At 55.4% G+C, this 12,220-nt stretch overlaps 2 protein-coding genes across 2 annotated transcripts in view; one reads left to right on the forward strand and one right to left on the reverse strand.

The window, feature by feature from the left end:
• The first annotated feature begins 3,082 nt into the window (after positions 1–3,082).
• On the forward strand, positions 3,083–4,301 carry LOC117997962 (60S ribosomal protein L38-like). The gene is made up of 2 exons (XM_034986491.1): positions 3,083–3,171; positions 4,088–4,301. The coding sequence occupies exons 1-2, from the start codon at positions 3,083–3,085 to the stop codon at positions 4,299–4,301; spliced, it is 303 nt and encodes a 100-aa protein (XP_034842382.1).
• The window catches only part of BCAT2 (branched chain amino acid transaminase 2), a 12,110-nt gene continuing 3,821 nt past the window's right edge, over positions 3,932–12,220 (reverse strand). The window contains exons 2-11 of the mRNA XM_034986936.1: positions 10,977–11,051; positions 10,415–10,618; positions 8,683–8,793; positions 8,468–8,587; positions 8,184–8,347; positions 7,202–7,344; positions 6,938–7,023; positions 6,572–6,712; positions 6,424–6,498; positions 3,932–5,589 (exon numbers count right to left, since the gene is read on the reverse strand). Of these exons, the coding sequence (XP_034842827.1) occupies positions 5,551–5,589; positions 6,424–6,498; positions 6,572–6,712; positions 6,938–7,023; positions 7,202–7,344; positions 8,184–8,347; positions 8,468–8,587; positions 8,683–8,793; positions 10,415–10,618; positions 10,977–11,051 (1,158 nt within the window). The 3' untranslated portion in view covers positions 3,932–5,550. The remainder of the gene's footprint in view (positions 5,590–6,423; positions 6,499–6,571; positions 6,713–6,937; positions 7,024–7,201; positions 7,345–8,183; positions 8,348–8,467; positions 8,588–8,682; positions 8,794–10,414; positions 10,619–10,976; positions 11,052–12,220) is intronic.

Here is a 12,220-nt window from a genome sequence, read left to right on the forward strand (position 1 = left end):
TGGGGCATCCCCACCCTCCCCGCCTCCAGAGGGACGAGTCCTACCCTGCAGAGCCCCACTCCTTCTCGTACCTACAGTCCCAGGGGTTTGACTGCTTCTGATAACAGCTCGGTCTCCTACCTCGGGGATCATGGGTTGCTCCTCCCGCCTCCCAGTGCTCGCAGAACCAATTCCCTTTAATAAACTCCCTGTATTTGAAATACCTGGAGTGGTTTCTGTTTTCCTCAGCTGGCCCTGTTTCAGGGCAACTGAAAGCACTTGGTCAATTTTGAAATCACAGCTTATCTTTCTAGCAAAGCGAAAGGTCTTGAATACTGACAACTACAAAATGAACACATTCAAATGCCTAGACGTTAAAAAAAAAAAAAGAGGATGAGAAATGAGAAAAACCAAGGCATTATTCAAAGACCAGGCCGGTTTGGAAAAGAACCAAATAGAACTTCTAGAGGGAATGAAACACACACGGAAATGAAATAGTCATTGAAACGAAAAGCTGACGGGAAGAGTCAAACAGCAGATTAGAAACAGCGAAAGGGAGAATCCATGGATTGGAAGGTGGATCTCAGTAGGTTACTGACAGAGACAAATGGATGGAAAATGGAAGAAGAGACACGGAAAGTAGAATAAAAAATTCCAATGGGGGGCGTCCGGTTGACTCAGTCGGTTAAGCATCTGCTTTTGGCTCAGGTCATGATCCCAGGGTCCTGGGATTGAATCCTGCATTGGGTTCCTGCTCAGCGGAGAGTCTGCTTCTCCCTCTCCCTCTGCCTGCTGCTCCCCCTGCTTGTGCTCTCTCTCTCTCTCTGTTAAATAAATAAATAAAATCTTAAAAAAAAATAAAGTATTATTTTGGGGCGCCTGGGTGGCTCAGTCTTTAAGCGTCTGCCTTCGGCTCAGGTCATGATCCCGGGGTCCTGGGATCGAGTCCCGCATCGGGCTCCCTGCTAGGCGGGGAGCCTGCTTCTCGCTCTGCCTCTCTCTCTCTGACTCTCATGAATAAATAAAACATTAAGAAAACCAAGCAAAAACATTTCTAAACTTAAAAAAAAAAAGGAAGAAAAGGATATAGTGTGAGGAGGAGTCTGCTGACACCAACTCTTTTAGAAGTGTTTCCAAATTCCAGGGCAGTGGGGGGGGGGCTTCTCCCCCCTCACACAACACCAATGAATCCCTGCTCGTGTCCAAGAATTCCAACTCAATTCCGATACTGTCTGCCTAGAGGCAGCATCGGACTCCACGTGCTCAGACGGCCCTCCACCCTCCACTGCAGACATCAGTCTACATAAACCTTAGGCTGTGGTCTGGACTCACCCACTACAGATGGGAGTTTCCAACAACCTCCTCTGTGATGCTTTTAATTTGCTAGGGTGGTTCAGGGAAACACTTACTTGTGTTTATCCGTTTATGAAAGGATATGATAAAGAATGTGAATCAACAGCCCGATGAAGAGATACATAGGGTGAGGTGTGGGGAAAAAGTGGGGAGCCTCTGTGCCCGCTAAGTACACCGCTCTCTCCCAGACCTCCATGTCCTCACCAGCCCAGAACTCTCCAGACCCAGGCCTTTTGGGTTCTTCTTCTTCTTCTTTTTTTTTTTGTAAGATTTTATTTATTTATTTGACAGAGACACGGCGAGAGAGGGAACACAAGCAGGGGGCGTGGGAGAGGGAGAAGCAAGCTTCCCGCTGAGCAGGGGGCTCAATGCGGGGCTCGATCCCAGGACCCTGGGATCATGACTGAGCTGAAGGCAGACGCTTAACGACTGAGCCACTCAGGCGCCCCTTTTCTTTTTAACTTTAATTTATTAGCTCCCCCCCCCCAGTTTTTATTTAAGTAACCTCTGCACCCAACACGGGGCTGGAACTCACAACCCCAATATCAAGAGTCCCATGCTCCACCGGCTGAGCCAGTCAGGTGCCCCTGGAGAATTCTTTCTTGACCTTTTCCCTCCTCGCCCCACAAGACATCAACATCTATTTTCCTTAATAGATTTCTTTGATCAGGGTGTCTGGCTGGCTCAGTCCAGCGACTGTTGATCTCAGGGTTATAAGTTTGAGCCCCACACTGGGTGTAGAGATTACCTAAAAAAAGCAAAATCCTAAAAAAGAAATAGACTTCTTTGATCAATTCCCCTGTTACCCTTCCCCTCCTCTGTCCCCACCCAAACTCTCAGCACCTACCTTGGGCGTCTGCTTCCAAACCAGCTGGCCCCCCAGCTAGCAAAAACCCCTTGGGTGCTCCCCACTGTGCTGAGCTCCCCCCACCCCACCAAGGTCATGACACCCCATTCTGGGCCATTGTTCCCCCGTAAACTGACCTTGCCTGCTCCACCCGAGGGCCTTAGGACTATTTGTTCAAAAAGAAACAAAAAAGAAAGAAGAATGTTTGATCCTATTCCTCCGTTTAAATGCATCAGTGTTTTCTTTTTATGGCTTCAGGATTATGAGTCACAGTTTATTTTTTTTTTAAGATTTTATTTATTTATTTGACAGCGAGAGACACAGCAAGAGAGGGAACACAAGCAGGGGGAGTGGGAGAGGGAGAAGCAGGCTTCCCGCCAAGCAGGGAGCCCGATGCGGGGCTCGATCCCAGGACCCTGGGATCATGACCTGAGCCGAAGGCAGACACTTAACGACTGAGCCACCCAGGCGCCCCTATGAGTCACAGTTTAAAGGCTTTCTCCACACCCAGGTTAGAAAGGAACTTTCCAATGTTTGCTTCTCATTCTTTCAGGTTTCATATTTTACACTGAAATCTTTGAGCCATTTGGAGTCTATTCAGCGAATTATTTTTCCATTCCTTCTTTCTATTGGGTTGATGGGGTTTTCTTTATTTCCGTTTCTTTTTTTAAGATTTATTTATTTATTTGAGAGAGAGAAGACAGCATGAGCAGGGAGGAGAGGGAGAGGCAAACTTTCTGCTGAGCAGGGAGCCTGATGCAGGGCTCGATCTCAGGACCCCGGGATCATGACCTGAGCTGAAGGCAGATGCTTAACCAACCGAGCCACCCAGGCACCCCTAGAAATCAGGTTTAATGGTTGGAGGACCCGAGGTCTCTGTGTTCGGCGGTCAGTACGTGGACAATGGCCCTCTTGGGCGTGAAGTGGCTACAGCTACTCCAAGCATCACCCTTCCAGATGATCACAGCCAAAGGGAGGGAAGAAAAGAAAAGGTTCTTTCAGGATTTCTTTTATCAAGGGAAGAAAGCTTTCCCAGAGGCCTCCAGGCAAATTTCCCCATTATGTGCATGACCCGCTCTTGAGCAATCACTGACAAAAGGAAATGAGAGGGTATGACAATGGTTATCAACAAATCAGAATTGTGTCCCACAGCTGATAACTGCGGGACAGGCCCCAGGCTGTGTCCGCCCTAGTCCCACATGGGTCTCCCTCCAGGAAAGGGGGTCAGAGATAAGGTGACAAGCCCAAGGTCACACACCAAGCAGATAAGGGAGGCACATTTGTATCCAGACCTGCAACCAAATGGATATGCCTGTGATGTGGGATGCAAAGGCAAAAGAAAAATTAAATTTCTTTACCACTTACAGCCCATTGACAAGTCCTTGAAACAGGAAGAGTGACATTCCTCTAGGGACTCGGCTGGCCTCGATGTTAACACTTTGCTAAGGGCAAAAGGCAATCTTAGCTTAACATTATCCATCCCGACCCCCCAGGATCCTGTGAGTCTACTTTAACATATAAAAATGTCTTTGGAAACTTCCCTTATCTCTACCTGCCCCTCCCCCGAGATGTATGTTGACACTCATCCCCCAAGCATGTGACCCACTGATACACATCTGAAGGGTCTCATGACTGAGGTTTTATTAGACAGCAGTAAATGACCTTTTCCTAACAACAGCTAGCCCCCTCAAGGTCCTGGAAACCTTGTTTCTGAAAATTCCTTAGAGACTTAACGCTATCCCCAATCCCCTCCCAACTTTAAAGTATATAATGGGCCACTCCTCAGGACCCCCATGCGGCTCCTTCTGCCCACAGGTCCTGTCCCTGGGCTGTAATAAAATCAGTTTTTCCATCCTCCTTTCTGGCCGCTGGCTGTGCCGGCTTCAAGCTCCCCTGCGCCGCCCGTAGCCATGCCTCAAAAATCGAGGAAATCAAGGACTTTTTGCCCACGGCCAGGCGAAAGGATGCCAAATCCATCAAGATCAAGAAAAATAAGGATAATGTGAAGTTTAAAGTTCGGTGCAGCAGATACGTTTACACCCTGGTCATCACGGACAAGGAGAAGGCAGAGAAACCGAAGCAGTCCCTGCCTCCAGGTTTGGCAGTGAAGGAGCTGGAGTGAACCTGGCCCACTGATTTGAACTGGATTAAAGTTTTAAAAATTCTTAAAAAAAAAAAAAAAATCAGCTTTTTGCACCAAAGATGTCTCAAGAATTCTTCCTTGGTCGTCAGCTCTGGACCCCGACATTTTCTTACATCAGCCTGGTCTTAATGTCAGCTCTCTCCATACCTACACATAACAACTATTAAAGTATGTGTGTGGAAGATTGTGTCCAAGATTGGGACACAAGGCATGACACAGGGAGGGAACCGGGACTAGGTGTTATAGACTTCTGATGTTCACCCCCTCCAAGGGTAGAGCATCTTGCCTTGCTCCCCACCCACCAGGGCCCACTGTCGGCAATATTGGCCATGGGTGCTGGGAAGCCCTTGGAAGAGAGTGAGTAGAGGCAGCTCTGGGGGTACAAAGACCCTTTGGGGGCCAGACTGGATGCAGAGAGCGGGCTAGGCAGGGCAAGCGTCCAGGCAGGAGAAGACAAGAACTGAGCTGAAGCAGGGCTGAGAGGACAAAGAGGAGACAGACAGGGCAGAGCTGGGGACAGGAGGACAGGGCTTGAGTCTGATGGGCTTTGGGGGGAAAAGGGGTTACAGTGCCGAGGGATCTGGCTTAGTGACTGGATGTACAGTGGGGCTGTCCCAAAGATGGGGAAGTAGAGGAGGCGTGGGTTGGTGGGGGCAAGAGGCCAAACTCAGTGTATAATGAGGTGGAAAAATCTCCCACGTCAGAGAAAACGCCAGGTCACTGGGGGCTCGGAGTGCTGGGTCTTTGAGAATGAAAAGGGTCCAGGACAGGGATTCCTGGAGAAGACCCTAGAGTCCCTGAGCTGGATCATTGGAGATGACAGCTAATGGCTTGTTCTTTGGCATTTATTTCAAAATTGCAGCAAGGAAAAAAAAAAAAAAAAATCAACAGCAGCACGGGGAGATCCGGCCTGAGAACGGAGAGATGCAGAGTCGGGGCCAACGTGTATCTTTGACCCCACAACACGGAGCAGCGGGGAGCCCAGATCCCCCAAGGTCTGAGAGGCGGGGCTGGGGGCCCGGACGCCTGGGTCCGGCCCTTATGGCTTTGGGAGTGTAGAGACCACGTGGGGGCGCCAGAGACCCAGGCGTCCCGGCAGCCCCCCACCCCCGGCCTTTTATTTCATATTGCACTTCAGGTGAGTCAAAGGTAGGGAGGCGAGGGTCCGGCGAGGACTAGATGCCGTGGGTGGGTGGGTCCGAGGAGAGGTAGGGCCGAGTCTTTAGCGTCACACCGGGAGCATCCACTCGTGAGGTCCCGCTCCGTACTGCGGGACAGCAGAGGCGAGGTGTGAGAGGAAAGCCACACTGCAACTCCCAGCAAGCCCGGGGGCGCCGCAGGCTAACTGGTTGCGGATTTGCGCCCCAGGACCTCATGGGAAATGTAGTCCACTTCCCGGAAGCCGGCCAATAACCGCAGGGAAGGGGAACCGTGGCCGAGTGGGCGTAGAGGCTGAAGGGAGATGGAGTTCTGCGAAGAGTCACTGGAAGAACATTTTGGTGGTCGTGGGGCGGGGGTGGGTGGGTGGGGGGATCGTTTTTGGCTGAGATGGCCCAGAGAGTGGGGAGAGGTGTTGTTCTAGGTCCCGGTGCGCAACACTGGACTTCCGAGAAGCTCCCAGGAAAGGCAGTTCTAGGTCGAGTGCCGGGAAAGGAGCCCAGAGGTTCTCAGGAAAGAGAACTCGGCCGAGATTAATGGAAACACCTCCAGGAGCTTATGAGAGGAAATACTCCTGGGCCACACTGGGGGACCAGGATCCCGGGGCTTGTGGAAGATTTCTCAGGCCAAAGGGAAAGCCCGGGGCTCCAGGGGCTCTGCGCGGGGCTTCTGGCCCCAAGTCCCACGGGCCCCTGGGAAGGGGTCCCCACTGCAAGGACACGCAGGAGCCACCGAGGGGGAGGGAAGGGGATTCCACAAGTCAGCGTTTAGAGGCTCCCAGGAAAGGACAGTCACTCGGTCCGGGGCCCAGAGGCCCCCGGCAAGGGCCATGATTGGCTCTTGGGGCTGCGGGGGCAGGAGGGCTCCCAGTCCAGGGGCTCCTGGGACGTGAACTTCCCCGGGGAGCAAACATCCAGCCCACTTCCCGGCCAGTGCACCTCACCTGGATCGCCTTCAGCTCCTTCAGGAAGCGGAGGATAAGCTCAGGCCCGTTTTCCATGGTGGGAATGTGCAAGTGCTGGAGAAGACTGTGCCGTGAGGACCAGGAAGCCCCTTCTTCCCTCCCGTCTCCAATGGCAGCCCCACCTCACCTTGCCTTGGTACAGGATTTGGTGCACAGGGCAGACCTGGCAAGCAGTGCCTGAGCCGAAGACTTCCCGGACCCGCCCCTCCTGCAGCGCCCGCAACAACTCCTCCATGGTGATCTTCCGCTCCGCTACCCGGAACTCACCCTGCCGAGCCACACACGTGTGAGCCCGGGCGGCCCTCGCCGCACAGCCCGGCCTCTCCCTCCCTGAGGATGGGGACAAGGACACCCGAGGAGACAGGCACCCAGAGAGCAGGGGCAGAGACGTGCTACCGTGCCCCAGCCCCCCCCCAGAGCCCCCTGAGGTTCTGGCCCCCCCAACACAGCAATACCCCATCACTCCAGCCACCCACGGTCACGGCGCCCTCACCCAGGTCCGGGCCAGGTCCAGCAGGCTCTGTCTGACCACTCCAGGCAGGATGACACCGTCCAGTGAGGGGGTCACTAGTTCCAGCACTGGGGCAAGTATAAGGGCTGGGGGGTTACCTCACGCCCTCAGGCACACCCTCCCAGCTTCTTAGGAAGCCACCCCAACCCACCCACCCCCATCCGTGAAGCCTGCAGTTGGCTAGGACTTAGGATAGATCCGCTTCCCCAGGGGGTGGGGGTGGGGGGGTGTCATGGGAGGGCTCACCCCCGTCCTCGTGGGTCCAGTAGATGAAGATGTTCATGGTGCCCACCTCGGTGAGCTGCTGGTCAGGCCCATAGAGCCAGAGCACCTGCTCACAGCCCCTCTTTTTCGCCTCCTGCTGCACCAACACCGTGGGCCCGTAATTCCTGGTAGAGAGAGAAGCATGGTTGACCAGGAAACCGGCTCCTTCCTCAGACTCGCCCGAGGGCTCACTGCCTCCTCGGTGAACAATGCCCCAGCCATTGCCATCACAGTGCCGGCTGCTCTGGATCCCGGGGCTTCCACTAGCCCAGGGGGCCCCTGGAAGGCAGGGCCCGGACCTGATTCTTCTGCATCCCCAGCTTCACCCGGCCCAGGGCCTGGCCCTCGGGAGACCTCACAAGATAGGTGTGTGGAAGGGACCCGAATGAAGCTCTCAGCTGGGGTCACACTTGCTATCCCAACACACCGTCACCCCACCTTCTGCTTGGATCACCTCGGGGGGTGGGGGGACCCTCCCTGCCCTGCTGAGCCGAGGACCCTAGCAACAGATTAACACAGGAAGCCCACACAGAGCATGGTGATCCCTGGAGGCCCAGGGGACTATGAGAGCTGCGCATGGGGGTGGGGAGTGGGGGCGCTGGCCAAGCCTGGGTGTTCAGGGGAGGCTACCTGGGGGAGAGACCAATGAGCTAAGGATAAACTTCATTTCTGGAGGCTTCCCAGGGGGCCAATCCGGGTTTCTCCACTGACTTTCACCTTATCCCTTCCAAATTCTGAGCCGATGTGTCCACAGCGCTCAGCACAGACCCTCTCCCCTTAAGCACCCCGCCCCCAATGTTAGCACAACATCCCATCCCCACGGGCAAGCAGAGCTGTCCCCAGTCATGTGAAACAAGTCGGGAAGGACAACTGACATCCGAAGACACAAATTCACACCCAAAGCAGATAGCCAGTGTCTCGGACATGTAGGGTTGGGGGAGGGACTGCCGGAGAGACTACTTACCCCCCCAGCTTGTAGTCACCGACCCCGCCCATCCAGGCCCGGATGAAGGCTGGGTCGGCCAGGAGGGAGACGGGGTCCACAGCATCTCCGGGGAAGTATGCACCCACGGGGCAGAGAATGACAAACAGGAGCGCTTGTGAGGAACGGGAGACGCCTAGTGAGGGCTGCGGTGGGCAGAAGGGGGCATCAGGGACCCAGGAGTCCAGGACCCCAGCCCCTCCCCCTCCCTCGCCCCTGGAGCCCCTGACCTCCACCCCGCCCCCGAGTCAGGGAGTCAGGCCCACCTCATTCCCGATGAGCACAGGCCGGACGTAGAGGCTGCTGTTTTTGCCCTCAGGGACCCAGTCCTTGTCCACTTCCACCAGCCGGCGGATACACTCGAGCAACTCGACCTTGTCAAAACTCTGGGCAGGATTCCCACGAGTCAGCCGCCCACCTCCCTGCTGCCCTCGCCCCACGCCGCACCCTGCTTCCCCCGGGGCCGGCCAGGGCCCCTCACCGGCAGGCAGAGGCGCAGGGCTGAGCGCAGCATCCGGTCCATGTTGAGCCAGGGTCGGAAGAGGCGCACGTGCTGGTCGCTGCCTTTGAACGCCTTCATGCCCTCAAAGAGCTGCGGGGACAGGTGGGCGGGTCCCTGAGCTCAGAGACCACCTCGGGGAAGCCGCGAGACACATCGAGAGATGCCAACACAGCGCCTGATACACAAGGATTCAGACACAGATGCAGAGACGGAGCCGAGAGACCAACCCGCTGAGCGCAGAGAGGAAGAGAAGGGGGACGAGAGAGACGGACAGAGAGAGCCCAGAAACAGCTGGACACCCACAGCCAGAGGTGCCGAGAGAGCGCCCTGCTTAAACCCCTTTCATGTTACTGGTCCGATGTCTCAGGAACAGCGATGGCATGCAAGTTCTGTTTTTAAAGACTCCTTGCGTTCTCGAGAAGCACTGAACTCGCTGTGGATGAAATACTGCATAGCCCAGGATTTCCTTCAAAATCTTACAGGAAGGGGGCACAACGATGGGAGTCCAGACGAAATGAGAGGGGGACCCACAGGTGTTAGCTGATGAAGCAGAGTGGTCGGCAGGGGGCTTATATATTATTCTATTTTTATGTTTGAAATTTCCCATAATAAAAACTTTAAAAAAATCTCTACACCCTACGTGGGGCTCCAGCTGATGACCCTGAGATCAAGAGTCACATGCCCGACTGCCTGAGCCAGCCAGGCGCCCCCAAAACGTTTGTTAAAGTACAAAAAAACAAAAAACCAACACAAAGTTGATCTGCACCCCCAGCTGGATGTTGACCTCGGCCTTCGAGGCCTCACAGGATCTGGCCCCTCTTATCTCAGCCTCCTGAGGCTGACACTGCAAACCAGTTACTAGGGATGAAATACGTTCATCCAAATTCTTGTCACCACTGAAGCTCCCTCAGGAAGATTCTGCTTTCAGCCATGGCTTTAAGTCATAACCTGAATGCCTCCTGGATATCTTCCTTAAAGTCCCCTCACCAAGTCCTGCAAAGCCAATCTCCTGCTGGGTCCCCACAGGAGGATAGCCCCCTGGCCTACCTGGTTACCTGGCCAAAACTCTGGGCACCACACTTGGCCCTCTCTTCCCTGCTCTTGTCCAGCCTCCGGCCCCAGCTCAGGCCTCCTGGCCTCCAGCTCATCCTCCATCCGGCCTGAGGGGGTCTCACTACACCCAGAGCTGACCCTGCTCCATGTCTGCTCAGAGCGTTCCAGGTTCCCAGTGCCCTTGACAAGGTGCCAGCCCCGAGGCCCCTCTGCGGCCCTGATGACATCCTCAGCCTCCTCTGCCACGTTCCAACTCCCCAATTCCCCCGATACGCCGGGCTCTCCTTTGTCCCGTGGTTGCTCCCTCTCCTGCTAACACCCTAAGCTTCCTCTGCCAGACGAGACCCTACTTCCTTTCAAGTTAGAGGTTGGACTGGTGCCTCTTCTGGCTCCCAGAACACCTCAGGTGCCTCCTTCAGAGCATGACTGCACGGGGCTGTAACCAAAACGTGGGGTTTTCAAGTAGAAGAATGGGGTCTGCTCTTCTTGGGGACCCCGGCATCAGCCAGCACGGGGCCTGGAACACGAGAGACCTCAGAGAACACATCTTGAGCAAGAAGAAACAGACAAAGAGCAAGCCCAGGGCGGTGGACCCGGCAAGCGACAGGGCAAGAGGAAAGCGATGCAGAGAGACGGGCAGAGAGGTCAGCAGCCATGCCTGCATCGAGTAGTGGAGGCCGGAGCAGGCGGGGTGCAGCGTGAGGTTCTGGAAGGGCTGGATACGGGGCTGGCTCCAGCCCTTCTCCTCCTTCCATTCCACCATCAGCATGTGGTCAGTGAACGTCTTCCCAAACACCAGGGGCTTGCTGGGGTCAGGCTTCTGATGAGGCTCCCGCGTCATTTCCAGCTGCAGGTCTGCAGCCTGAGAAAAGAAGGAGACCCGGGTATCCTGAAATCTCGTCGCAATCTCAAACTGAAAAACTACAACTCCCATGAACCTCTGGGGCTAAGACCCAAAGAGAAGAGAGACCTGTAGCCCCAGAGGCTTGTGGGACATGCAGTATCAAATCTCTCCCACAGCCTTATGGCGGACTATTAGGACCCCACTGCCAACCACCTTCACCTTTGGACCCTGGACCCTTTTGGAGATGCCCAAATCCAGCTGCCAGCCCCTTCCTCAAACCTAAGAGTCCTGGACCCCAGCTCCCTCCTCCCTCAGGCCCAGTAGTCCTGGCCCCAGCCCCTCTTTGAGATCCCAAAGTACATTCCCCTCCATTTACCTTGAAGTTGGATGAGGCATATCTTCTGGGGCCACACAGAAGCCAAGAGACAGGGAGGAGTTTTCGGGCCCAAATCTGAGGGTGGGGACAGAAGTAAGAAAGGTGGTGAGGCCAGGAAAGGTAGAGAGAGCAGGGGACCCTGGAGCCTGCTTTGCCACTACGCACTTGGAATGTCCCTCTGGCCTGATCTGTCCCAGGCCCAGTGCATTCTAGACGGACCATGTGGCCCTGGACAAGTCGGCTCCCCTGTCAGGAAGCACCTAGTGGGAGAATCCTGAAGGAGGCCAAGACCCCTCCCTGTCCTCACAAGGACAATCCCTAGGAAGGGCTGAATCAGCTCCTATCCCCTCCATGCCAGGGCAAAGTCAAACACAGGCACCTCCCACTCCTGGGAACTTTGGCCCCAGCCCTGAGATCAGCTCAGACAGAAGACTGCGAGGCAAAGTGCACAGGTAAGTGACGGCCACCCTGGGGGACCCAAATCCTGATAAGAATTAGAAAAGTGAGGGGCGCCTGGGTGGCTCAGTTGTTAAGTGTCTGCCTTTGGCTCAGGTCATGATCCCAGGGTCCTGGGATTGAGCCCCTCATCCGGCTCCCTGCTCGGCGGGAAGCCTGCTTCTCCCTCTGCCTCTCCCTGCTTGTGTTCCCTCTCTGTGTCTCTCTCTGTCAAATGACTAAATAAAATCTTAAAAAAAAAAAAAAGAAAGAAAAGTGAGGAACCTAGAGGCCATACTTCTCCAGAACCCAGAAGCTGGGCCTCCGTCCCCCTCCTCCCTCAGACCTAGGAGTCCGGACCCCCAGCTCCTTCCTCCCTCAGACCCAGGAGTCCAGGCCCCCTGCCCCCTCCCCCCTCAGACCCATAAGTCCAGGCCTCCAGTCCCTTCCTCCCCCAGACCCAGGAGTCCAGGGCCCCAGCCCCCTCCTCCCTCACACCCTGGAGTCCAGACCTCTGGCCTCCTCCTCCTTCAGACCCAAGAGTCTAAGCCCCCAACCCACTTGTCCCTCAGATCCAGGAGACCCAGGCCCCAGCCCCTCCTCCCTCAGACCCAAGAGTCCAGACCCCAGCCCCGTCCTCCCTCAGACCCAGGAGTCTAGACCTTTGGCCTCCTCCTCCCCAAGACCCAGGAATCCAGAGCCCCAGTCCCTCTTCCTTCAGACCCAGGAGATCAGTCCCCAGTCCCTCCTCTCTCAGACCCAGGAGTCCAGGACCCCAGCCCCCTCCCTCCCTCAGACCCTGGAGTCCA

This window comes from Mirounga leonina, unplaced genomic scaffold (genome assembly GCF_011800145.1).
Source record: "Mirounga leonina isolate KUSES-001 unplaced genomic scaffold, KU_Mleo_1.0 Mir_376, whole genome shotgun sequence".
In the NCBI taxonomy this organism is placed as follows: Eukaryota; Metazoa; Chordata; class Mammalia; order Carnivora; family Phocidae; genus Mirounga; species Mirounga leonina.